The sequence below is a fragment of the Myxocyprinus asiaticus genome, chromosome 17 (assembly GCF_019703515.2).
Source record: "Myxocyprinus asiaticus isolate MX2 ecotype Aquarium Trade chromosome 17, UBuf_Myxa_2, whole genome shotgun sequence".
Lineage (NCBI taxonomy): Eukaryota > Metazoa > Chordata > Actinopteri > Cypriniformes > Catostomidae > Myxocyprinus > Myxocyprinus asiaticus.
Genome location: NC_059360.1, coordinates 22,390,504 through 22,417,522, shown reverse-complemented (window position 1 = coordinate 22,417,522; position 27,019 = coordinate 22,390,504). Strand labels below are relative to the sequence as shown.

General features: G+C 38.1%; 1 protein-coding gene across 2 annotated transcripts; it reads left to right on the top strand.

Annotated features, from left to right (window-relative positions):
- The first annotated feature begins 229 nt into the window (after positions 1-229).
- Positions 230-26,945, top strand: LOC127455615 (protein eva-1 homolog A). Of its 2 annotated transcripts, XM_051723663.1 has the most exons (4): positions 230-578; positions 19,975-20,027; positions 23,244-23,375; positions 25,606-26,945. In XM_051723663.1, the coding sequence occupies exons 3-4, from the start codon at positions 23,330-23,332 to the stop codon at positions 25,974-25,976; spliced, it is 417 nt and encodes a 138-aa protein (XP_051579623.1). In that variant the 5' UTR covers positions 230-578; positions 19,975-20,027; positions 23,244-23,329; the 3' UTR covers positions 25,977-26,945. The 2 variants fall into 2 exon arrangements, with proteins under 2 accessions (XP_051579623.1, XP_051579622.1); XM_051723662.1 differs by lacking the exon at positions 19,975-20,027.
- Positions 26,946-27,019: the final 74 nt, after the last annotated feature.

The following is a 27,019-nucleotide window of genomic DNA, read 5'->3' as shown; positions in this document are numbered from 1 at the left end:
TCCCAACAAAATTTAAGAGGCAAATTCCAAGTCCAGGCTGAATGAAATTCCCATGTCATGTCGAGTTCTCTACCAATCGTCCAACCAATACCCCTCCTTCTCCTTCTTTTCCAAACACCCCCCCCCCCCCCATCTCTCTCTCTCTCTCTCTCTCTCTCTCTCTCTCTCTCTCTCAGACCTCCCTCTTTCCCTTTCTTTTATACTCGCTGCTCTCTGGAGGTCCATTCTGACTCGGCTGTGTCCGTCAATGTGGTGAACACTTCTGCCTTCTCCATGTCACATTCCTGCTGCCGGGGCTCAACGTCCTCCTGACATGGGTTATAAAGAGAAGCACAGCTCCAGACTTCGTCTGCACACAGTGTTATGATTACCTTTTGTTTCAAACTACTTTTCTGAGTACCTTTCTAGATAGACTCTTGAGGAGAAGAGATCGCTTTCCATTTTTCCTTTTTTAAGTTCTTTGGGGCTTCTATGGTATCAAATAGCTCATTGTGCACAGAGGAATACAGAAGTGAGCCACGGTTTTAACTTCTTCAGCTCAGATGTGTGCATGGGCAAGAGAAACGAAAGAATACTGGGTGAGTTTCAGTGGCTTCTTAATTGTGTGTGTGGGGGGGGGTACCAAATTTGTAAGGGATGGTTTTGTTGTCTTTGTGGTTCTGGCTTAACTTATAGACTCTAAGAAAGCTTACTTACATATTAAACCTTACATAATTACACATTAAATGATACCTGGCACCTGTATCATCATATTTCAATCAATATAAGGTGTATTATGGGCTGCTGTCTAGATGCTTTACTGCCCTGTTGCTTTTATGTTCTTATTTGAATGAAAACATTTGCTTTTCAGAGTCAATTGTGTTGTGTGTAATTGTAAGAATATTTGGGTAGTTTATGTATAATATGTCCAGGGACTTTTTTTTTTCAACATCAAGAATTTACGTTAAAATGTACATTAATAAATGAGGGAAAGTGTATATCTTAGGTCCTGAAACTAGTCACCATTATTAAAATTTGAATCAGCTTTATTGTTTTCACTAGTTCATTTTAAATGCTCCTGCGGTGTGACAGTTTAATTTTAAAAGTACAAATATTCATTGTGTTAATGAGTTCAGAAAATCTGTATGCATAATATTAATACAAAATTATAATTAATTATGGTTGCAAAATAATTCGCAAAATTCTGTCTAAAACAGTTTTCATGTCAACTACCCATATACACTCACTGAGCACTTTATTAGGAACACCTGTACACCTACTTATTCATGCGATTATCTAATCAGCCAATCGTGTGGCAGTAGTGCAATGTATAAAATCATGCAGATATGGGTCAGGAGCTTCAGTTAATGTTCACATCAACCATCAGAATCAGAGGGGAAAAAATGTGATCTCAGTGATTTCAACTGTGACATGATTGTTGGTGCCAGATGGGCTGGTTTGAGTATTTCTGTAACTGCTGATCTCCTGGAATTTTCACACACAACAGTCTCTAGAGTTTACTCCGAATGGTGCCAAAAACATCCAGTGAGTGGCAGTTCTGCGGAAGGAAACACCTTGTAGATGAGAGCGGTCAATGAAGAATGGCCAAACTGGTTCAAGCTGACAAATTGGCTACGGTAACTCAGATAACCACTCTGTACAATTGTAATGAGCAGAATAACGTCTCAGAATGCACAACACGTCGAACCTTGAGGCAGGTGGGTTACAAAAGCAGAAGACCACATCTGGCACTTTATTAGGATCTTAGTGTTACTAATAAAGTGCTCCGTGAATGTTCATGAATATTTGGTGAGATCATAAATTGTCTGGCAAGTACTCCTATGCATTTCATGTCTTTTCCTTCTTGCAATGCGTTTGACTGCCTTTCCCCTGTCTATGGTCTGTTGCATATTTTCTTATTGGTAATTATTTTGTTCTTTAAATATTGACTGCTATAGCTATGAATTTAATGTCAGCAGAAAAGGTTGGTTGGGCTTGCATCTGTGCTTTAGAGTTTGTTAGCATCATTTAATGAAGACGTAATTGCATGGCATGCCACTGACCTGACTACAGATGGTTCTGTTGGGGAAATGGGATGCATGTCCATAGAATTCTTTTGGCTTAAGTTTTAGGTTACAATTTACATGAACGTAAAGTGTACTGTATATCTCTGGTCCTGTAACTGGGCACCATTTCTTTTGAGATTTTGTTTTTGCCTTTATCTTGTTTTTTACATGTTCCTGTGGTGTGAGTACAACTATTCCATGTAGTCTTTCAAATAATGAGACTGCAAGCATAATTATAAAATAATTAGCAAAAAATGGTTTGAGTGTAGCATGTCCCACCACAGGATGTCAACTTCTCTACATATTTTAGGTCAACTCAAATATAACCTTTCAAATAATTTGTATGAACTCTATTTTAGTGTATATAGATTTTTCTTTTGAATTGCTTTAAATTCAGTTATGTAGTTCTTCTATCAAGTTTGAGTCTGCTATCACAATGGCCTTTTGAGAAGTTTAATATGGTAGAAGTGTTGCATTGTACTGATTTTGGACCAGATTCTATTATCCTTAGTCACACTCCAAGGTATAAATTGTACAGATCAACAGCTGTATTCAGGTTGGGGATATTGTAAGAGTGAAGTTGAAAGGAAACACCTTTCACTCTCTGTGTTAAATAAAAGCTGCTGAATGACTCTCTGAGGTGCTGAAATGTGTTTGAACAACAGAATGCTAGTGGGTTTTCATTTAACACTTCAGATTAGATTGATGTCTTTCCCTGCTCCGGAGGGCCAACCAGGGTCAACATCATCCCTCAAACACAACCAGACACCCACTGAGGACTGCAACAAACCTCACTGCTCTTTATGGGTGTTTGGGGACACTTTTGACACTTTAGAAATTCTAGTTTGTAATGGTGTTCCTTGTGGGGATTTGTTGTAAAATTTGAGGCCATTATTTACTCGCTTTTATGTCACTCCAAACGCATATGACTGAGTTTCTTCTATGGAGGAAAACATCAGACATTTTAAAGAATCTTCTTTTTTTTCCATACAACAACAGTTCACATGGCTGTTGTGTTCCAAACATGATAAAACACCAAAAAAAATAAATTAATCACAGTTTAATTAATGTGATTTAAACTGATTCTTCAAAGATTAAAATTTTGGGTGAACTATCCCTTTAACACTGAGGCAAGAGGGCCATATACATGCAATCACACACACAAATGCAGACACTGACACACATACCTCCATCAGGTTGTTTAGCATTATCTTCTTATCTGAAGGCATCACGGGTTTCTGCTGATAACAGGAGATTCTGTGTTGGCCTTTATTTCCCCCTTATTGCAACCAGAGTCAGTGGAGAGGAAGTGACCAAGTAATTTCTCTATTTTTATACATGCCACATTCATGCTCAAATACACAAAGACCTCAATGTTCTGATGTGTAGACCATTATTGAAAGATTACCTAATGGCTACCTAAGCAAATGGTTTGAGTGTTGAGTTGACTTGAAACAATTATAACAGAACTATTGTCAATTTTTGTGTCCTGCTGTCGCCTGCATTGGTTCTCGAGGGTCTCTAATAGAAGGACCAGATGTTGGCAGAACTTCCTGCCACTCTAGCTGCTTTGTGTCAGCTCTCGTCCTGGTTCCCATTCCTAGAGCTTGGAAGGCAGTAACGGTGGGGCCAATGGGCCTGAAAACACACTGAGGCATTGTTCATTGGGACAAGCTGCCTCAGGACTTGCAAGAGACACACAGGATTCACACAGGTCTGAGTGAGTTGACCAAGTAAGTGGGGTGGTCACATCTACTGGATACTGAATGTTGAATTGAAAGAAAGACTGTTTCACATGGAAGCCACTGGTCATCCAAAAATGAAAATCCGGTCATCATTTACTCACCCTTATGACACATCAAGCACAACACTTTAAACTTTCTTCTGTGGAAATCAAAAGAGATGTTTGGCAGAATATTGATGCTGTGCTTTTCCATAAAATTAAAGCATATTGTGACCAGGGGCTGTCAAGCTCCAAAAAGCACAAAAAAGTACCATTAAATGTAGTCCATACTACAAATGTGCTTTAGTCCAAGTCTTCTGAAGCCATACAATTGCTTTTTGTGAGGAATCTACTGAAATTATGCACTGAAATTTTGAATATTCTCAAATCTATTTTGTGCTTGCACACATTTCAAACATTTAATGCCAGGATTGATCTCAATGCCAAACATAATTGGTTCTCTCAACTGATTGTCTTGTAACTGATTGTGAGCATGAGGCCAAAAACATAATTTATGCAAGTATGCATACGCAGATGCGAGCGCTTGGCCAACACATTGCCAGCACTCGGTACTGTTGGACATGCTTGATGTGCATTCTTGTTTTACCGTGGTGATAACAGACCTCTTTCCTCAAGGAGGCATTAGAGTTACCTCCAAAAGTCTGTGCCAATAAAGTGGATGTGTCATAATTCGGCTAAGTTGCTATAAATACAGTATATTTACTTTAACTTACTTGTTCATCAGCATTCACTTCAAACAGTTGCTCCTCATTACAGTAGTTGAATTGATAAAGAAAACACCATAGAAGTGGACAAGCACATTAATACTTCCTATAGTGCCCCTTAGTGGCTACGTTGACAATGTAACGCATATTTGCGTTATGAATTGCGGTCTGACACATTTTGGAATGCAACAATGGACGAATTCGAGCTTGTGTCAACATAGTCTCATAAGAATTCATCACAATACCATGAGAAGGCGTATTGATGTACAAAAACGTACGACTTATACATCAACCAATTACCTAGGGCTACACTTCACAAACATGCGTTACAAGCCCAGAAGTGTCACATTCTTCCCTATTACACATCAGGGCTTTTAACATTATTATCATGGCTATGTTTACGCTCTGGGTAGGGCAAGGTCTTACACTACATGGTTAGGTTTAGGGATGGGGATTTGGTTAGCATTTAAAGTTACATAAACACATTTTTGATTAACACAGAACAAACGCCACATCATGAACTACAAGGAAATGAGGGAAGCTCCTCTCTTTGGTGGGGGTATAACTCATATGATTTCGTGCAAATGGAATTGCGGTACGAATTTGCCACCTCGTACTATTGAGATGAATTCTCGTGATATCGAGTTGGCTTGTGTAGCTGGAAGTGTCTGCGTTTACATACTTGAGTACAGTATTTATTAAATTAGGCCTTAAATTAGAACATGTAAAAAAACAGAACTTTTGTTGATTGTTTGATATCACGCAGCATTGTTCTGGGCAGCCCCGGCCACTGTGAACTCTCATTTGTCCACTGCGTTGCGCAGCAGTTTCACATTAAGTGTGGACAGACAAATTGCTTCTAACTGGAATCTTATCACATGGCATTTAGTTAGGACACAGTGTCAGATTTGACCAAACATTTTGATGATTTGGAGAGATTTCAAGTGATCTTGTTTACATTGCTGATTAGCGCACTCCCATATTGTTGAAAAGCAGTTGATGTTGCAATGAGTAATATTTAATCTCTCTTACATAATTTCAAATTGTAACTGAAATCTTGTAAGGAGCTATGTTTTTATAGTTGTTCATTTTGCTTTGTGTTTCATGTTTTCTTTCTTTTTCAGTTGTGCTCTGAACTTTATTTAATCTTTTCCCCGCTGGCTTGGCAGGCTCAAGTCACTAAGCAACCTTATAATGTAATACCACAAAGTGGGAAAAAGGCCTCTGTCAGTATGAATCAGGCTCAAAATTGCACAGGACCCTGGCAAGGAGCATATGGCCCCTTTCCTCTTTCCCATTAAAATCTATTTGCTCTAAAACTCAAGGATTTGCCTATGTGTTGCATGAGATGTCTTTTGTGTAGCACTACTGCCAGCCTATGACAAGTTTTCATGCACAAGTGCTGCCAAGGGGCTGCAGCTACGCAATTAAAAAAGAGAACAAGTGGCTATGGTTAAAAACAAAATTGCAAGGAAACAAACTGAAACAATGGGCAATTGTTGGTTCTTTTTTTGGGGCTTATGTCATTTAAAGAAGCATGCTATTCCAGTGACTGGTTGATATGAAACTATTGCCATTTAAAAAAAATAGATATTTACTCTGTTACAATAACTGTGTAGATATGTGCTTCTTTTGAGAAATATATACATGATATGCACATTTTAAGACAGTAAATGTAACATTTGTTACATGAAGCACATAGGACCCAAAAATGTTTTTAACTGAGTTCTGTTGCAGCCAGACACTATGATTGATTGATGGGTACAGGTACAGTGGGCCAGGGGTGTACAACACTAAAATAAATAAAATATAAAAGCTGAATAAACAGAGGAAATAAGCCACAACACAACAAAATGAAGCCACAACACATCAAAATAAAACCACAGCACAACTATATTAAGCCACAACACAACTAAATTATTTCACAACACAGCGAAATTAAGTTGCAACACAACAAAATTAATAGAAAATAAAGTTTTTTTAAACACAGTATTTTAATTTGTGTGGCAGTCTGACTCATAAGGCTGCTCATCCCACTGCAAGTCATTCACAAGATCCCCAGTCAACGTGTAATTGGCTTCCAGCGTGAAAATCTAAACAGAAGAGACTCCGTGTATGCTAGAAATATCTATTTGAATATAAATTGATTTGATACCTTTGGACATGTTAATGAATTTATATGCAATTATACTTAAAAACATAAGAAACTGGTAAAAATCCAACTATGTATGCTTTGTCCAGAGCACTTCAGGACAAATAAGTACGGCATTTTTCGCAATATTTTTTTTCTGAAAATGTTATTGTGTTGTGGCTTGATTGCATTGTGTTGTGGCTTATTTCCGTTGTGCTCTGGGTTTTCCGTTGTGTTGTGGCTTAATTTTGTTGTTTTGTGGCTTATTTCCATTGTGGTCTGGCTTTTCCGTTGTGTTGTGGCTCAATTTAATTGTGGTGTGGCTTAATTTTGTTATGTTGTGGTGTATTTTTCATTGTGCTGTGGCTTTTTCTGTTGTGTTGCAGCTTAAGTTTGTTGTGTTGTGGCTTAATATTGTTGTGTTGTGGCTGTAAATCTTCCCCAGTCAGTCAGGAATAGAGGAAGCGGGAGATGGCGTTCTCAGTCCCAAATAATACAGTCTTTATTCAACAAAACAAAATCCACGCTTTTCAGCGGAACACTCTTTAACATCACACACTCAAAACACACACAGCGTGAAGCACGGCTCTCTCTCCTCTTCTGGGCTTCTCATCTCCCCTTTATCTCCCCAACGCCACTCACTGAAACACAGAACAGCTGTTAGGGAAATTACACACAGGTGCGAGTCGTCACCATTCATTCCTCCCGGCCTCGCTCTCCATTCACAAACCAGCATTTGGCCACGCCCCCGCTTCCACATACACCCACCACCCGACTCAGGCCGGGTAGCCTGTCACCTACTCCCCCCATTTCTGGAGAGGAAATCCACAACAGCCATCTGTGCACCCGGCCTGTGGACCACCTCGAACTTGAAAGGCTGGAGAGCCAGATACCAACGGGTGATTCGTGCATTGGTATCCTTCATGCGGTGGAGCCACTGGAGCGGGCCGTGGTCGAACAGAGGGTGAAGGCCCGTCCCAGCAAATAGTATTGGAGGGTGAGGACCGGCCATTTGATCGGCAAGCATTCTTTCTCAATAATGCTGTAACGAGTCTCCCTCACAGAGAGCTTGCAACTTATGTACAGCACGGGGCGTTCCTCCCCATCCACCCTCTGAGGCAACACGGCCCCCAACCCTCTATCCAATGCGTCTGTCTGTAAAATAAAAGGGAGAGAGAAGTCAGGAGCATGTAACAATGGTCCAACACACAGTGCAGCTTTTACTTCCGTAAAAGCCTGTTGACACGGCTCCGTCCACTGGAACGGGTCTGGTGCCCCCTTTTTAGTGAGATCAGTCAGGGGGCTGGTGACGGTGAAATAATTAGGCACAAAACTTTTATAATAGCCAGCCAGCCCCAAAAACTGTCTCTCCTCCTTTTTGGTCTTTGGTCTCAGGCAGACTGCAATTGCTACGGTCTTATCAATTTGGGGATGGCCATGACCAAAGTGGAAGCCCAGATACCATATTTCCACCAGTCCAATTGCACATTTCTTAGGGTTCGCCGCGAGTCCCACCCATCTCAGCGACCTCAAGACATTGTAGTTTTGTAGTTTTTTGACAGTACATGGGAGTTAAGGGAATATCCCTTTGTCAAATACAGTGTAGAATAAAAGCGAGTCGCGCCTAACCGATCGAGCAGTTCGTCAATGCGGGGCATTGGATATGCGTCGAATTTAGACAACTCGTTGACTTTTCAGAAATCCACACAGAACTGGACCGACCCGTCGCTCTTAGGAACCAGAACCACTGGGCTGGACCAGTCACTGTGTGATTCTTCTATTACCCCCATATCGAGCATGGCATTCAATTCTTCCCGAACCACCTCTTTTTTTTTTTTTGTGCTTGGGTAACTGGAACCACCAATATGTTGCTCGATGAGATTCATACGACCGAGAAGTGGCGAGAACACGTAGGAGAATTCTCTTTGCAAACTGGCAACCCCTGTGACTTATGTTGTGGACTAATTTAATTGTGTTGTGGCTTAATTTCATTGTGCTGTGGCTTGATTTTGTTGAGCTGTGGCTTGATTTTGTTGTGTTGTGGCTTATTAACGTTGTGTTTTCAGCTTCTTTTGCTTTGCTAATTTGGTTGTTTTGTGCACCGTAGTTACAGCATTGTATTTATATCAGGACAGTTCAGCATAAATGTTGAATCTGATTGCAATCTAGATTAATGGTCAAGCTAGAGCTTGCATACTTTTATAAATTCATTAATACTTATTTACTGGCCATGCAAGTTTTTTTCATTCTGAAATATCTGAAGATCAGTTCAAGTCTGGTGTTAAAAGAGCTGACCCTTTGGCCTTTAAGTATGGAGTATAGGATTGGTTAATTTCAAGTCAAGCCAGCCAAGTGCACGTAGCCTATAGCAGATCAACTGGGTAAGCAACAGTTCAGCTGTTGTAGCCATCTAACAATTTCCACTGGAAAATCTTTTGTTTCAGTCCATTAATCATGTACAGAGGGGTCCAAAAGTGTCCACATTGAAAGGAGTCCACAGTGAAAAGCAACATGATCTGGAATAAAAATCTGTATCATGCTTGTACAAAAGGTCAGATGTCCATGATTCCATTGCATATGTCTGAACCCCAATGTATTTCTTTACTATTTACATACAAGTGGCTTTTTTGACTGATGGGATGCTCCTAAAGGTTAATCAATATTTTGTTTGTCGTTCATTGTTTGTGTCAGAGCAGCCAACAAGGTCCCAAATGTTCTAATGTGTGACATATGGTACCTTGTAAGTAAAATAAAATTAAAAATAAAGTTGGAAAATAATTAAATTATTGAGTGTACTTCAACAGAGTCAATAAATGGGCCTCTCAGTTACCTGATCAAAGAACACACTGTGTACCATGTGTGCTATGATGGCAAGATGCCTCGCTGAATGTTTGTTTGTTTATCCAGTGGGGTCTGCTCTCTCTCTCTCTCTACTATGTGTGTTCACTGTGTGTGCATCGATGTGTATGTATGATCTGTCAGTAAGAGCATAATCTGGCCTCTGGCTTGCTTACGTGGTAAAGCCAGGGCTGTGTTCTCAGAAACAGGACTTGTGTGAAGGACAGTGGAATGGCATGAACCTCATAAGGTATTCATTAATTCTGAGTATTAATGTCCAATAAATAATATTCAATAGTACAATAATAATAGTCTTAACAGCAAGCATCACTATATCCATTTCTCATATTTAGGGTTGAATGATAAAGTACCTTAAATTGTGTGGCTTGGCGAGAAGTTTTTTCAGACTTTCGATCTTGATACAATTGTTGAAAAAAAATCTCAGACTTGTATTGAAGGAGGGACCTGAGCCATATCTACTGGAATTTTGACTTGGGCCAGTAAAAAGTACCTTAGCGGTGGTGATTTTTGCATGGACAAGCACCACTTGCATTTTCTTCTTTAGTTAAACTATTTCTATTTATCACATCTGTCCTAAACTCTGCTTAATACTGCTGAGGATACAGTAGGCTTGTCTGATACTGAACACTTGACTGAGCATTTGATGTTCTTTTGGATGAAATCCTCCAGTAAATTACTGACAATTTAATGGAAATTCCAAGTTGAGAGTCTGTCATATTGGAGATCTATGTCTGTCTAATATGCCTAAATAGCCTCTGGGTATAGGTTTCTGCCTGAGCTTCTCCTGTGCATATTTCATGTCCATATGGACGTGGTGAATTTCACAAATAATTACCCACAACCCCAAATTCTTTTTACTTCAAAACAACAATATACCTGTAATTAAACCCAATATATATATAATTTTTTTTTTTTTTTTTTGTATTTCAAGAAAGTAACACATCTGTCCTCTGTAGTGGACACCACGCATTTAGTGTTAATTAACAAGCCAAAGACAATTTATTATTAATTTAATATGCCCTTTTTCCTTTTTAACCATAAATGTAATCGTATATGAAGACAATCATATTGAATTATGAGAAAGGGTCAAAGGTAGCCCACCCATGGTGGTTCGGATGTAACATCACACCCTGAATGGTTAAAAATGGCTTTTAAAGATCTGTACACTGCAGTAGACACCATGCATCAGAGGGTTAAATATAGTCCTCAGCTAAAGTGCACAAAAAGGTGATTCTACTAGTGATTCTCTTTAATCCAAAAGCTTGGTTCTGTTTCCAGGAAGCCAGTTTTAAATGAACACATTATGTTTTTCTTGCTTTTCAGCAGCATGTTAAACATGGCTCTCCTGAGCATCCAAGGCTCTTATGGTGGTTAGGGGTTTGAATCGGGTCAGGAAAACTGGTGCAAAGTCAGTCCAAAAGGGCAAGATCCTTCAGCAGCCCATCATGATAATAAATAGTTAAAATGTGGTGTTATAAAAACAGTTCTAAAAAGAAACAGTCATAGTGACATTAAAAAAAATAGTTGTGTTCCATCTTTCTTATTGTCAAGGCAGTAAGTGTATAGAAAGGTTTGAATTTTCCATCTGTGTGGGGTTAAGTACATTTAGCTCCTCCAGCTCCACTGTTCTGCTTCACTGAGTTAACAGAGGCTGAGTCGGAGAGAGCCGAGGCTGGCCCTGCATTCTGAAACCTAATATTAGAGGGGGAAAAAAAGTGGGGGGGGAAAGAAAGAGGGAAAACACAAGGCAGAGAGGAAGTGTAGCATTAAGGTTGGCAAATGAATCTGCCCAAAGTCATGTTTTGTGATTATAATGAGGGTGAAACGGTGTGGTGCAGGCAAATGAGAGTGTAATATATCATGGCTATTTTTATGATCTAAAGCCCTAACATGGAATATGACATGATACAGAGTTGTAATGTTATGGATTCTGCCATTTTTCAAATTCTGTTTTGATTAAGACCCCATGAAATCAAAATTAGAGTTATATTGCTTTCGGTCCACGTCTGTTAGCTTTGAGGCAATATTTATGCTAGTATACTCCTGAAAGTTGGCAGAATTAACTTTTAACACATACTGTATATGTATTTATAATTTACAGTGTTGCTCTTCCAGGAAAATAGACTATTGAGGACAAAATATTGAGGACACATTTAGCACTCACAGGCGTAGCCAAATTTTTGTCCAATTAAATGCTCTCTAGAATGAAAATGTCCCTCTCCCTAATACTGCCTGCCTCTAAACTAATAGCAAACATCAATAAAAGTAAAAAATAAATAAATAAATAAATAAAATATATATATATATATATATATATATATATATATATATATATATATATATGTGTGTGTGTGTGTGTGTGTGTGTGTGTGTGTTGCTAGACCATATTTAGGGGGGTTTTAGCCCCCCTAAATTTTATCTCAGCCCCCCTAAAAATCTGAGACACTGCAATCAGAATGCAAATCTTTGTTTGCCCATTGTGAGCTTTAGTTTGCCACAAGACAGCTTTGGCGACTTTTCTTGCCTGTAAATACTGACTATAGCGCGAGCCAATAGAATTTGAGTGCAGGCTGCGAATGAGCATATCATTGGCTTCAGCCTCTGAACAAATATGCCCTTCACTATACCAGTTTGTCATTTGAGTCTGAGCGGGACGAATCAGTCATCTCATTTGTGAACGAGTGAGGATCAGGATCTGTTGACTGACTGAACAAGAGGAAGAGGCAAGTTGTTCGTTTCGTTCGGTAATCTCATTTAACAAAGAAAGTTTCTGGATCTATTATAAGTAAATTATAAGTGACTGATGACATTACAATGACATAAGGATGTCATTTAAGCACATATTTATTTTTTAAATAATATTGCGGTCATTTTGTAGAGCCATGAACAGCAGTTCCCAATGTTATAGATAGGTTATGCTTTGTTGTCATTTGTCAGGAAAATGCTTATGATGCTTAAACACTGAATTCTCTTTGTAGACACACAAATTTTTATAAAGTATAATTAGACTTGTTTTGGTCATGAATGACTCGATGCTTTATCAATGAATGGACAACAAAAAAGAGGAATGATTAAGACAAATTAAACATGTTGCCATTAAATAGACAATAATATACACTGGTGGCCAAAAGTTTGGAATAATGTACAGATTTTGCTCTTATGAAAAGAAATTGATACTTTTATTCGCCAAAGTAGCATTAATAATGTGAAAATTACTATTACAATTTGAAAAAAAATGAAGTTAAACTATTTCTAAGAGTTCTCATAAAAAAATAAAATAAATTTAAAAAAAAGTCCTCCACGTGCAGCAATGACAGCTTTGCAGATCCTTGGCATTCTAGCTGTCAGTTTGTCCAGATACTCGGGTGACATTTCACCCCATGCTTCCTGTAGCACTTGCTATAGATGTGGCTGTCTTGTCGGGCACTTCTCACGCACCTTACAGTCTAGCTGATCCCACAAAAGCTCAATGGGGTTAAGATCCATAACTCTCTTTTCAAATTATCTGTTGTCCAATGTCTGTGTTTCTTTGCCCACTCTAACCCTTTCTTTTTGTTTTTCTGTTTCAAAAGTGGCTTTTTCTTTGCAATTATTCCCATAAGGCCTGCACCCCTGAGTCTTCTCTTTACTGTTGTACATGAAACTGGTGTTGAGCGGGTAGAATTCAATGAAGCTGTCAGCTGAGGACATGTGAGGAATTTATTTCTCAAACTAGAGACTCTGATGTACTTATCCTCTTGTTTAGTTGTACATCTGGTCTTCCACATCTCTTTCTGTCCTTGTTAGAGCCAGTTGTCCTTTGTCTTTGAAGACTGTAGTGTACACCTTTGTATGAAATCTTCAGTTTTTTTTTTTTTTTTTTTGTTTGTTTGTTTTTGGCAATTTCAAGCATTGTATAGCCTTCATTCCTCAAAACAATAATTGACTAACGAGTTTCTAGAGAAAGCTGTTTTTTGTCATTTTTGACCTAATATTGACCTTAAGACATGCCAGTCTATTGCATACTGTGGCAACTCAAAAACAAACACAAAGACAATGTTAAGCTTCATTTAATGAACCAACTAGCTTTCAGCTGTGTTTGATATAATGGCAAGTGATTTTCTAGTACCAAATTAGCAATTTAGCACGATTATTCAAGGATAAGGTGTTGGAGTGATGGCTGCTGGAAATGGGGCCTGTCTAGATTTGATCAAAAATGACTTTTTTCAAATAGTGATGGTGCTGTTTTTTACATCAGTAATGTCCTGACTATACTTTGTGATCAGTTGAATGCCACTTTGGTGAAGTATTAATTTCCTTCCAAAACAGCAAAATCTGTACATTATTCCAAACGGTTTCAGTTATTTTTACAACTTTGTAAATGTTTATTATAGAAAAAGACATTATTCTGATTGAATAATAGCAGGCAAGCTTGAATGATGTAAACAGTTTAAAAAACAAAACACTATCTATGCAAAAGAGTGGAATACATTCACTGTGCACATCTTGTAGTGTCATTGGGGTCTGTGCCCCCCTAAGATTGAAATCCTAGATGTAGCCCCTGGCAAGCAGCCAATCGTGGTTCATGGGTGTGACATACACTAAAAGCTATTGGCTATTTTAAAAAAGGGACAAAAACTCATTGTAATCAATAAAGATCACAAAAGAACAATATATAATTGCAACAGTTGTGTAGTAAGTATGCATTGACAACAGAAATTAATTAACTCAAAAATTTAAAAAGCTTCTCATTCTAAGAACAAAGTTCTACAATGACCTTCTGTAATTAGTGTTTCTATTAAATGTTTATTTCAGTTAAGCCAATAAACCATGCAGTCTCATTGTATTAAGTATATAGAATAATCAAGCAGAGTAAATATGTTATCAGACATAGACATTTTGATCAGTCACAGATGTGGTCTCTCGTAATCTTTCTTTATGAGGTGTGAGGAGATTTTGTGGTTATGTGGTTTAAGCCAACTCTGGTTGGGACAAAAATGGCATGAAACAGAAAACAGTCATTAGTGGTGGGAATTCAGTTTGCTTTATGTCTGATCGAATGATCGCTCACTCATTTTGCTCTGTTTTTACTTTGGCTCTTGATTATATAGCAAAGACAAAATGGTTAAAATATGGTAGAGTATGCTGAAAATACATTGCATTGCCTCTATTTGTCTTGCATGATGTCCTTTTAAGGACAAAATGACTTGATGGACTTGTTAGATTAGATCTTCTATTCTGTCTTTTACAAACTCATCTCTGTGTTGTAATGAGTCTATCTCTTTTTATCTTTGAATATCCTTTGGCCAGAGCTCCATATTGCCATTCCTTGTGATCAGAAACAGCTGTTGGAAAACTGTGTGTAGTCCTCTATTTTTAAACGTTTCCTCTAAAAATAGAAATTTGAAACTCCCCTAATAATCTTTTTTGCCAAATCTTCTTTCCCTCTCCTATGAAAACATTGATGAAGTCTGAATAATTCCATCTGTGCTATAATATCTCAGCTGGATCTTTTAAGTTCACAGTAAACACAGACCCTTGTGAGAAGACGGAGTCTGAGTTTTATAAGGCGACCTCATAAGGCAAGCACAATCTGCGCCTCTTGCTGATATTTAGGGGATTTAAATGGTCTTGGCTTGTACTCGTCTGACAAAATGAGAAGTTTATGTAATGTTTTCCCCCCATGAGATATGGGCAGAGGTTTAAATGGTCTGTTTCTGTTTATTAAGACAATAGTAAGAAATGTTTGTAGGCAATGAAACCCTATAACTAAATGTATTTATTTTACCAGTACATAAGCATACAAAGGCACTTGGATAAGCAGGTAATCTGGTCGCAAAACGTTCTTGTACTAAACTCAATTTTCATTCTTTATTTCAGACTCAAAATTCTGATAGGATGATCAGCTTTTGAACCACAAACTCCTATATTTAGGATAATAAACTAATGTATATTACTTGGTGGAACAATTGTTTATTCCAAACAGTATTAATAATAAATGTAACTGTTTATTTATATTGCACTTGCCACCATTTTATACAGTAAAACAAGCCACAGTTTTATCATGGTTAAGGGGATTTTAAGAACACTCTTTACCCATTGTAAAACCACTGTAACGCACAGCCTCATTTGAGGCTTATTTCTGTATTTTACAATTAAGGCTTGAAAACACAAGCAAACACATACTATTACTTATTATTAACGCTTGTTTTTCTCTCTTCTCTCATTTATTTACTGTTAAGACTTTTAAAAAGCACTTGCAAAATGCACCTGTTTAGCCTCCACCTGTCTGTTAGTTCTTCAGGAATTCAATCCCATGGCAAAAGAAAATGCCAGCTAAAAGTGACCTGCTTGATCAACAATGCTCTACTGCTGCAGGCTGGTGGGCATGCTTGTGGGCGGTCCAGTCCAGTCCAGTTGACATTGACTCATTTTAACGCTGGCTGTGAAAACTATTGACAGCAGTTGTCCACCCATTATATTCTCAACTTAAATATCAGGTTATAGTTGAGAAGCAGGTGCTCAAGTTCCTGTTATAATCATTAGAGCCTACAAATTATAATAAGTTTGGGATTTGGGATCATATGTAATTCAAAATAGGTGGACAATCATGCTGCGTAACTTACTCAACAAGGAAAGAAATCATTTTTAGAGTTAGTTGTTTGCCCAGATTCTATTTGTGAAGTCAAATGAAAGAGTATTGGCTAGTGCCAGCTTTGAAACTCAGGTTTGTTTGATTAAATCCAGGCTCCGTTGGTCAGGTCCCTGAAATACTACAAGCTGCTGGCTTTAATAAAGCCTTGCCAAAATGAGCTGCTGCTTTCCTCTCTTGATTGCGGTACAGAATGGTGGTTGCATTTGGAGGACAGCACTGTTAAGATGAAAACACTGCCAAAGCATTTGCAATGTATGAAGGTGAACAGTCGAGGCTGCCTTGAGAAAAACTAGTTCTTGACAATTTTATGCACGTAAAATAGTAGTGTAATTTATGAAGTATCACGTTACTTCAAGTACATTTTTGCAAAATGGTATCGTGGCAGTTTCCCAGTAAAAATCACTAGGTGCTGTGAAAACAATTACTTTTATTCACACAAATCACGAGTAAAATGGCAGATTATCAGTTCAGTATGAACCTTATACAATGCTGTCTTGTGACATCAAAACACTTTTACTTGTCAGGCGATACATACAACATTTGCATTCCATAACCAACTACATTTAACCTTAAAAACCTCATCTGTTTTTCATCTCACGTTTGTTTTTTATGACACTATCAGTTTTTCAATTACCAGTTAGACTTTCTCAAACCTCACATTTTGTGTTAAATGTATAGTTTAACCCAAAAAAGATTTTTTTTTTTTTGTTGTTGTCATAATTCATCCTTATGTTGTTCCAAACCTGTATGACAATAGCCATGTCCACACTAATCCGTTTAGTTTCCCACAGCATTGTTTTTCAAAGTATGCAGTTATGCTCTGTAAAAAATTATTCTGCCTTTTAGTTATCATGCAGAGTTAGAATAACTAACCTGGATTGATCTTGTTGAGATAACTCAATTATCCAAGTTTTTGTCTGCTGAACTTGTGATAGATTTTTGAACTTATAAAAACTATTCAGCTGAAATTAAAAAATATACATCAAGAGAACTATGCACATCATGCTCATGAATTTGGATTCCCAGCATGCACTGCGGCATGAATAAATTACGCAAATTGCAGTGTTACTGTATTACTTTCTTCTTTTCTCTCTCTGTTTGCTGCTATTTCTATGCTGTTGGTTGTTGTGTTTGTAGTCACTTTCAGTTATTTGTCATATAGCAATAATTCAAAGCTCATCTTTTTACTCTGTGTTTGATGATTGTAACCATCATTGGGATTTGTGTGTAAAGTGTCCTTAATAAGCTTAAGTCTTAATAAGATAGGAATCAGGTGTAGGTCTATGATCATTAACTGGCCATTTACCATCAAATGGCAGTTAATTTTACCTCTGACAATAGGATAGCCTAACTACTTCTATGGTTATCAATAATTAGGGCTGTTTGATTCCAGAAATTTGGGAATCGATCACCGATTCCTGGTTTTGGAATCGTTAGAATTGATTCCAAGAGTCAATTCCAGACCCATTTAATAGATTCTTTTATGATTCCGAAAAAAACGGGAGGCAAAGTTAAATCTCATAATAAACAGCTCTTTGCACTGTTTATAATAGCATGAATGACATTTACTATTAATAGGTCCATTCTAAAATTAAATCAGGGCCTGTGCACATACCATAGCACGATGCTTCAATCCCATGAGATAAATCTGAGGGAACTTTGAGTAGATGCGCCTGTATTTCCAAAAACGACTGAAAATAATCTTAAAAGCACCATTGAAATTGTCTGTTAAGAACTCATAAGTGGTGTTTAGAAAGAGGTTTATATTAGACTGTACAGTAATTGTCCACTACCTTTTGTACACTGAATAAAATGTGCAAACAATACATATCAGTTTTATTAAAAAATCCATTGTTGTACTGGTTTATACAATATAAAAAGATTCTCACTTTAAGTGCAGCACAATGATCATTTAAACTTTAACATACAGATTTATTGATGTGAACTGGGAAGCTAACTCAACTCTGCCATACAACACTTGTGATGTAACATCAGGGAAGTTATTACTGTGTGCCAATTTACTGTCACAATCTGACATGTTACTTGATTATTAGTGTAATCCAAAGAAAAAAAAATGCAGACTATCCAGGTCTGGAAAGCAGGTATGTTGAAGGGCTTGTGGGATTACTTCATACAGATGAACAAACGGAGCGGATTTGACTCGGAGTCAGATTGATGATCGTTAAGATGCAGTCCTTTTATAATCATTTTGTAAATTGTATTAGTGCTGTTAGGCTTCTAAAATGTGTAGTAGTTCAGTGGTTGAGGAAATACACACAGTCCGAAAATATCAACCGGTTTCCCGGAAAGGAATCGACTCCAGCTCTGGAGTCGATTCCAATGTTTCGAATCGATTCTCGACTCCCAACGCCTTGGAATCGATTCCCAGCCTTATCAGTTATAATAAATTATAATATAATTGAAATTCTATGTTCAGTTTGAATTGAATTAGAATAAATAAGTTGATTGAACTAAGAAAATCAAGTTAACTTAGACATTAAGCTCATTTAACATTGATTTAAGTCCACTTTTACGTTCTGTTTAAACAACTTTCCCTCTTAAGTTGACAGAACTTAAAATTGTAAGGCAACACAAACACTTTAAGTTTAACCAACAAGAGTTATTTTCACAGCGTGGAGGGCGTTTTCGAAATGCCATTCTAGTTTGGATGAGAGGCAGTAGTAAAAGTAGTGAAATTAATGCATTTTCAAATGAAAATGTATTAGTGTAGACGTGACCTACATCATTATGGTTTTGAATTACTTTTCAGACTTTATATCTTAGTGTTTAGTCTTTTTTACTCATAAGGTTTTGTCCCATATGAAGTATAAAGCCTTTACCAATGAATTCAGTTAATTAAGCTTGATCATAGTTGATCTAATCATCCTTTTCAGGTTTTAAGGTGCAGTTATAGGCCTTTCTTAATAATGCACTGATAATAAAAGAAGGTAAAAATAGTCAAGCAATTTAGAACTATTCAAATATACTGACCGGATACGACACATGAGATTTCTGTGGGAAAAGAGTGTTTGACCTGGGAACAGCCCAGTACAGTTTCCGAAAACATAAAAAGGACAACAACTTCAAGATATAAAACGCAAGAAGAACAACAATTTTCTCCTACACTGTTTTCCAACCATTGAAAAATAGATATAGGTATAATAGATAGGACATGTGAACTGTTATATGTGAAAAATTAGAAAAGTATGCTCACTTTTTAGCTGGTTGCCACATGTAGCTGTTCTTGCATAAAAGAGGTTTCCTTTAAAATGGTAAGATACACAAAGATGGTGGTCGGTGGTGGAATACATATCTTGTTTTCATGTTACTTTCACATATTGCTCCTTTATATCACATCTTGATATGAGCAACATGACCAAGTTTCGTTCTGCAAAATGCCATAATACAGAAAGCAGAAACTTTTTTTGAAGCTCTTTTATTCATTGTGGTTTTCAAGTAGTCGGATAAGTGGTCTGTCCCAAGCGTCCGTACAGCTTCAACATACGTTATTATTTTTGGTTTTTATGTCTAGTTAGGGAGGGTTTTGGTCCTGACTAATCACTGTGGTTGTATGGAGGAGTGTGTACCGGAAAAGCACTCATAGTGATACTTTGTGATGTATGAATTCTGACACACATGAACACAGTTGAGGAAAGACCTTTCCACTGAAGGTCTTATCGTAGCGCTGAGGGGGAAGTTCTGTTATATAATGTGGATCACCGTGACTCATACAGTAGCCCTTCATTTTTTGTTGTTTTTCTTTAACCATCAGCCCTGAAAAACCAAAAGGGAATTCTACATTTTTTTTCTTTTTTTTTTTTTTCTCTCTCTTTCTTTGTTCTCCTTTTTATCTTCAGTGTGACCTTGGAGTTTTCATAGATGGACCACTGTGTGCCAACACACAATCCAGGTAAGACTCTGATATATAAACCTTTAAACTTATAGTTCTTTCCTGTGTTATAGGGAAGACCGGGGCTAGCTGTCACACAGGGGGAAGTTGTCACAAAGACTATATCTTAGTAACGATAAGATTTGGAGTCAAAATTCCAATTACGCAAATGTGTGTTTTCTCTTAAATTAGAATATTTTTTGTGAATTCTACCCCCCAAAGTAAATTTTCACTATCATAATATTTTTGTTTTAGCAAAAACATAGAATATTTTTGTTTTGGGTTAACAAGTAAACATAATTGCATATACAAAAACATAACAGAATCACACCATACTGACATACATTAAGGCAAGGTTCAAGAATATTATAAAAGTAGGTATTTAAAGTTCTCAGGACAAACGTCTTGTTTATGAAAATCAGGTCAGGCATGTTGTCACAGTTTTATCAGGCATGATTGCCACAAATGCTTTAAATGTCATACATTTATCCAGTTTATTTATTTATTTGGATTTTTCCCCTTTTCTCCCAATTTTTGGAATGCCCAATTCCCAATGTGCTTTTAAGTCCTTATGGTCGTGTAGTGATTCGCCTCAGTCCGGGTGGCGGAGGACGAATCTCAGTTGCCTTCTTGTCTGAGACTGTCAACCTGTGCATCTTATCACATGGCTTGTTGAGCGCATTGCCATGCAGACATGGCGCGTGTGGAGGCTTCATGCCATCCACCGCGGCAACCACGCTCAACTCACCACGCGCCCCACCGAGAACGAACCACATTATAGTGACCATGAGGAGTTTACCCCATGTGACTCTACACTCCCTTGCAACCGGGCCAAATTTGGTTGCTTAGGAGACCTGGCTGGAGTCAGTCAGCACACCCTGGGATTCAAACTAGCGAACTCCAGGGGTGGTAGCCAGCGTATTTTACCACTGAGCTACCCAAGCCCCCCTCTAATATACAGTTTATTAATTATAGTATTTGTTGGCCAAAACAATGTTTTGATGTTTTCGTATGTTACCTTTTCCATTTTTGTGATTTTAATAAATCGTTTGGTACTTCATAATTATTAAACTTTTTTAACAGAGCTGAAAAGCCTGTAATAGGGTGTTTAAAGGATTAGTTCACCCAAAAAAGAAAATTCTCTCATCATTTACTCAGCCTCATGCCATCCCAGATGTGTATGACTTTCTTTCATCTGCAGAACACAAATGAAGATTTGTAGAAGAATATCTCAGCTCTGTAGGTCCATACAATGCAAGTGAATGGTGGGTCCAAAATGCATATGAAGGCAGCATAAAAGTAATCCTTAAGACTCCAGTGGTTAAATCCATGTCTTCAGAAGCGATATGATAGGTGAGGGTGAGAAACAGATCAATATTTAGGTCCTTTTTTACTATAAATCCTGCATCCTGCCCAGTAAGTATACACAAAGAATGTGAATTGCCAAAAACAAAAGAAGAGATTTATAGTAAAAAAGGACTTAAATATTGATCTGTTTCTCACACACACCTATCATATATAGATATAGATTTAACCACTGAAATCGTATGGATTACTTTTATGCTGCCTTTATGTGTTTTTTGGAGCTTTAAAGTTTTGGTCACCATTCACTTGCACAGAATGGACCAAACAGAGCTGAGATATTCTTCTAAAAACATTTATTTTTGCTCAGAATAAGAAAGAAAGTCATACACATCTGGGATGGCATGAGGGTGAGTAAATGATGAGAGAATTTTAATTTTTGGGTGAACTATACCTTTTAATGGAGGTATATATTTAAAGAGAGCCATAGAATTTGTTTTGGTGCATGGTTGTGATGCCGGGGACCACCCAATATTCTCATAAAACGTATGCAACTGATTTCGTGGCAAGTTCAATAGTGAACACTTACCACATATTGTGTGTGACAGTATGTCCCACTATTGTCACAAGAGGTCAACATACAACATCTTTATTCCTGGGCAAGAACAGGAATGTTCAAAAACTTTTTTTATAGCCAAGACTTCAAGGTAAGTGGCTATGCAGAAAATAAACATACCCTGAGAAATATTCACTGTCCTACAATTGCCATAAAATTGTGTTTTGTTATAAACATATCAAATATTTCATGTCAGACTGGTGCATTTGAGTACTAATTTACAGTAATTAACGTTGCTGTATTTGTTTGCTAGGGAGTACAGACAGCATTACTTTTTAGACCTTAGCACTTTGTAAAAAGTTATGAGATCACTTTGAATTTAGGCTTTGCATAATGTGTTTACTATTTACACCTGGATATACTGTTTAAACATCCAAATTATGGTGCAGGCCTGGAAGAAATTCATAATTATAAGGTAGTAATGAGGGTGAATGAAAATGTTCATCAGATTTCACAGAAGGACAGACTCAACAGTTGAATGAGTTTAAGAGGACTGGGTAACAGTAATTCAGACTAATTCCTCATTTACGCTCAAAGAGTAGTTTGTCTTTCTCTAAGTAAGAGAGGACCCGAGACTCTGCATTCCTTTACACCCACGTGAACGACTGCATGGCTCTGGGTGCTGTCTCTACCTTTAGCCCAAACTTCTATAAAAAAAAAAAAAAAGAAAAGATTTGTAACAAACTTTTGCTCCAACCGTGCTGCCACACTGATTTTGTTTACAGTTTGCTTTGAACCACCTTTGTTTAATTTATGTATTTCCTCTTCTTGGGATGAAAGACAAAACAAGCTAATATGTCCTGGCAATTTGGCAATAATTTATGGGTAAAATTTCCCTGTGTCTAGTAGTGGTTTTACGAGGGGGAGAGAGAATGTCAGGGTAGGATGGTAAATAATTATGAAAGCATATAATTTCTATTATGATTTTCTTTCAACTGCTGTCATCAATCAACTTGTCAGTGAATAAAAATGTATGCAGTGGATCAGAGTGTCTCTTTTTTTGATCATGTGTGACGGCTTAATGAGCTAAAATTAAACTTTAGACTGTTATAATGTCTGTGGTTGTAAGTAAGTCTTTCCAGCCTGTTTAAGTTTGTCTGTAAAAAATAGTTTTCTCTGCACTGCTGATGCTGCACATCAGCTTATGGTACAGAATAAATGCAGGGAGAAATCCCAATATAATTACACTCTTTCAAACAGCATCATTATAAGCTATGGTTCAGTGCTCCTGCTTATGGTGATTTAAAAATAAATAAAAATAAGGTGGGTTCAGACGAGTTCTGACTTGCAGTCTCTCTCTCTCTTTCACTTTCTTTCAGTATTACCCAATAAGTGATCCATAGAGCGTCAGAGGATGAAATGGTAACACCTTTTCTTCAATGAAAGGCTAGCCAGTACTGAGGAGATGGCTTTAGTGAGCAATGCACTGGCTGCTTACTCCTTCATAGCAGGTAAAATCTTTCTTCTACAACTACTCTAACTATACCACCACAATTGTTTCATACTATCTTATTGCCCTACTATCCCAATACTAGCCTAATACTATATCCCCCCCCCCCATTACAAATGACTATTACAATTTGAAAACAATTTACAGAACTTAAACTTCTTCAAAGAGTTCTCATCAAAAAATCCTCCATGTGCAGCAATGACAGATTTGCAGATCCTTGGCATTCTAGCTGTCAGTTTGTCCAGATACTCAGGAGACATTTCACCCCACACTTCCTGTAGCACTTGCCATAGATGTGGCTGTCTTGTCGGGCACTTCTCACGCACTTCTCATGCACCTTACAGCACATTCTGGTTACATTTGGACACATAAATGTGTCTCTGCCAAATCGATACCAATCCAATCTTCAATTCCCAGACCATATGCAAATAAAACAGAGTTCACTTCCGGGATTTAGCTAATGCAGAGCAGCAAATTTAAAAGATGTGATTTATTATTTGATTCAAAGTGACTTTGCCCAGTGTGCGTGTGTGTGCGCCTTAGCCTTTCTATCAACTTGAACTAGTTTGGCCATTCTCCGTTGACCTCTCTCATCAATGAGTTTCTGTCCGCAGAACTGGCGCTCCCTGGATGTTTGTTTTTGGCACCATTTGGAGTAAACTCTAGAGACTGTTGTGTGTGAAAATCCCTGGATATCAGCAGTTACAGAAATACTCAAACCAGCCCGTTTGGCACCAACAATCATGCCACAGTCTAAATCACGGAGATCACATTTTTCCCAATTCTGATGGTGGATGTGAACATTTACTGAAGCTCCTGACCCGTATCTGCATGATTTTATGCATTGCACTGCTGCAACACGATTGTCTGATTAGATAATCACTTTAATACTGTAAGTAGGTGTACAGGTGTTCCTAATACAGTGATCAGTGAGTGTATGCAGCTTGAACACCCAGATGTAATTAAACTTTACAGAGTTTCATCTGGAATGCGTCTCAAATCACCTTCAGATTTATATCCGTCTCGAATCCGTCTTGGAGTGCATTTACACTTGGTCTTATGAAAAACGCATGAAGTGACCAAGTGTAAATACCCCCACAGTAGGCTCTGCAAGTAGGCAATGTGAATGCAGACTTTTCTAGCAACGCAAGCTCGATTTTCTGCGTTGTTGCCTTCTAAAATGTGTCAGACCGCAATTCTAACATACTTTACACAAGTGTGAGTGCTTGGCCAATGCCCGATCCGGTTGAACATCCTTAACGTGTGTTTTTGCGTTACTGTGGTGGTAACAAACCTCAGTACCTAAGGGGGTGATAGAGTTAAGGCTGAAACATACTTCACGCAAGTACGCAAATGCAGACGCGAGCGCTTGGCCAATGCATGGCCAATGCGCGGTCTCGTTGTACATACATTGCGTGTGCTCTTGCGTTGCTCTGGCGGTTACAAACCTCAGACCACAAGAGGGCAATAGATTTTTTAGGCGTGACCACGAAACCGGTACTGTGTCCGAAACCGGTATTTTATAGATCCATGTCCGAAACCAGGAAAATGCTGCCTTGGAGGCAGGATGAAAATAAGGTGCTTTTCAAACTGTTCGGAGACCAGCTTCCTTAAAGAGTTCCATTCATTCAAAACAGCTGTCAGTTGGGGCCTGGGTAGCTCAGTGGTAAATGACACTGGCTACCACCCCTGGAGTTTGCTAGTTCGAATCCCAGGGCGTGCTGAGTGACTCCAGCCAGGTCTCCTAAGCAACCAAATTGGCCCGGTTGCTAGGGAGGGTAGAGTCACATGGGGTAACCTCCTCGTGGTCGCTATAATGTGGTTCGTTCTCGGTGGGGCGCATGGTGAGTTGAGCGCAGATGCCGCGGTGGATGGCGTGAAGCCTCCACACGCACTATGTCTCCGTGGCAATGCGCTCAACAAGCCACGTGATAAGATGCGCTGCTATAGTGCACTTTGAGGAAACACTGAGAATGCAACTCGTACTTGCATTGAGATATAAACTGCAATCTATCACATTCTGGAATGTAACTACTCATGAAATCAACCTTGCTTATCTTAAAGCGTCTGCGTTCAAGCATTTGCATACCTGGAGTCTATCCCTCACAGCCTCGTTTTCATTCCCGTCAAAAATCAAATATGGTGCTTTAAGGCCTACTAACCTCAGTACCAGGAAGTTGTTGTTTCTTTAAATATGAAGCAAACTACTAACTTTTTGCCTTTTTCTGCAGATCACCCGGAACGGGCGGCACTGTATTTTGTGTGTGGAGTGTGTTTGGGACTAGTACTCACTCTCATCGCTCTAGTGGTACAGATCTCCTGTCGAACCGACTGCAAAACGCAAAGAGTGCACAAGAACACAGGGAAACCAGCGGAGAGCACTAGCGACACCAGCGACAGCGATTCGGACTGGGACAATACCTCCGACCTGTCGGCACGGCGCCACCGGCGCTTTGAACGGACGCTCGGTAACGTGTTTACTTCTGCCGAAGAGCTGGAGCGCGCGCAGCGGCTGGAGGAACGGGAGCGAATCATACGCGAGATCTGGATGAACGGACAGCCGGACATACCAGCCACACGCAGCCTGAACCGCTACTATTGAAGTTTCTAAAGTACTGAGATTGTCTGAGAAAATATCCTCATGCTATGATATTAGCTACACTTTTTGGGGGGATATAGTAAGGGACTGAGAAATTAGCAAAGCTAATACACTTACAAGACTGTTCTTCTGGTGGCACCATAGTAAAGCTCTAGTTTTGGTTTGATGAGTAATTCATCATAAAATATAAAACAGTAGAGGATAAAAGAATATGCTTAAGCTTTTATTACGCTTGACTTGAAATACTGTATTTTTAATTAGAATTAAAGTTTGTCTGAAATAATTAGAATACTAAAATGCTATGGTCACATTAGTGCATTTGACAAATCAGACACCTAATATTAAAAAAAAATAAAAATAAAAATAAATAAAAATATTGTTATTTAAGCAAAATGTCTTTGTTACAAACTGTTTTATTATACAAAAGCTTTGTTTTGAAGCTCAGGATTTTCATGACCTATTCCTCTGTGAAGGATTTTTCTTAATTTGTTATATATATTTTTTGATATTGATAAAACAAAATGGTGTGTGCCTTTATTTTAGATCAATTCTTCTAGTATTAATTGTGCATGGAAGACAATCAACTCTGTTTATACTACATTTTTTCAGTGTAGATTTGTAGGTGCTAATGTCCTGTATGTAAAATCCATCCATGCATGAGCACAGCACAGGCAATCTAACAATGGTCCAGAATAGGCAGCAAAAATCCAAATTCTTCATCAGCCATTCTGTTCCAATGACATTCAATACATGTAGCGTTTCTTCAATACTTGCAGCACTCTCATTCCACACTGATTCAATGCAATTGTTTTAGAAATATAGAATTTGTGAGAAATTTGCATCTGGTTGCCTACAGATTAATATTTAATAGTTTTGAATGTGTATAAGGAGTAATGTGCCAAAGTTTTGTCTGTTGATCCAGTCACTCACTACATATTTCTGTAAAATAAAACTGAAGCATTTAAAACCTTTTCTTCATAGCAGTTCTCCTGTAACTACATTCTGAATGTCTCTGCTGCTGCCACCCAGCTTTGCACAAGCTATAT

Coding starts and splice junctions, on each gene's coding strand:
- LOC127455615 (XM_051723662.1), top strand. CDS start 23,330: ATGGCTTTAGTGAGCAATGCACTGGCTGCTTACTCCTTCATAGCAG. Junction 23,376..25,605: donor TGCTTACTCCTTCATAGCAG/GTAAAATCTTTC, acceptor CTTTTTCTGCAG/ATCACCCGGAACGGGCGGCA.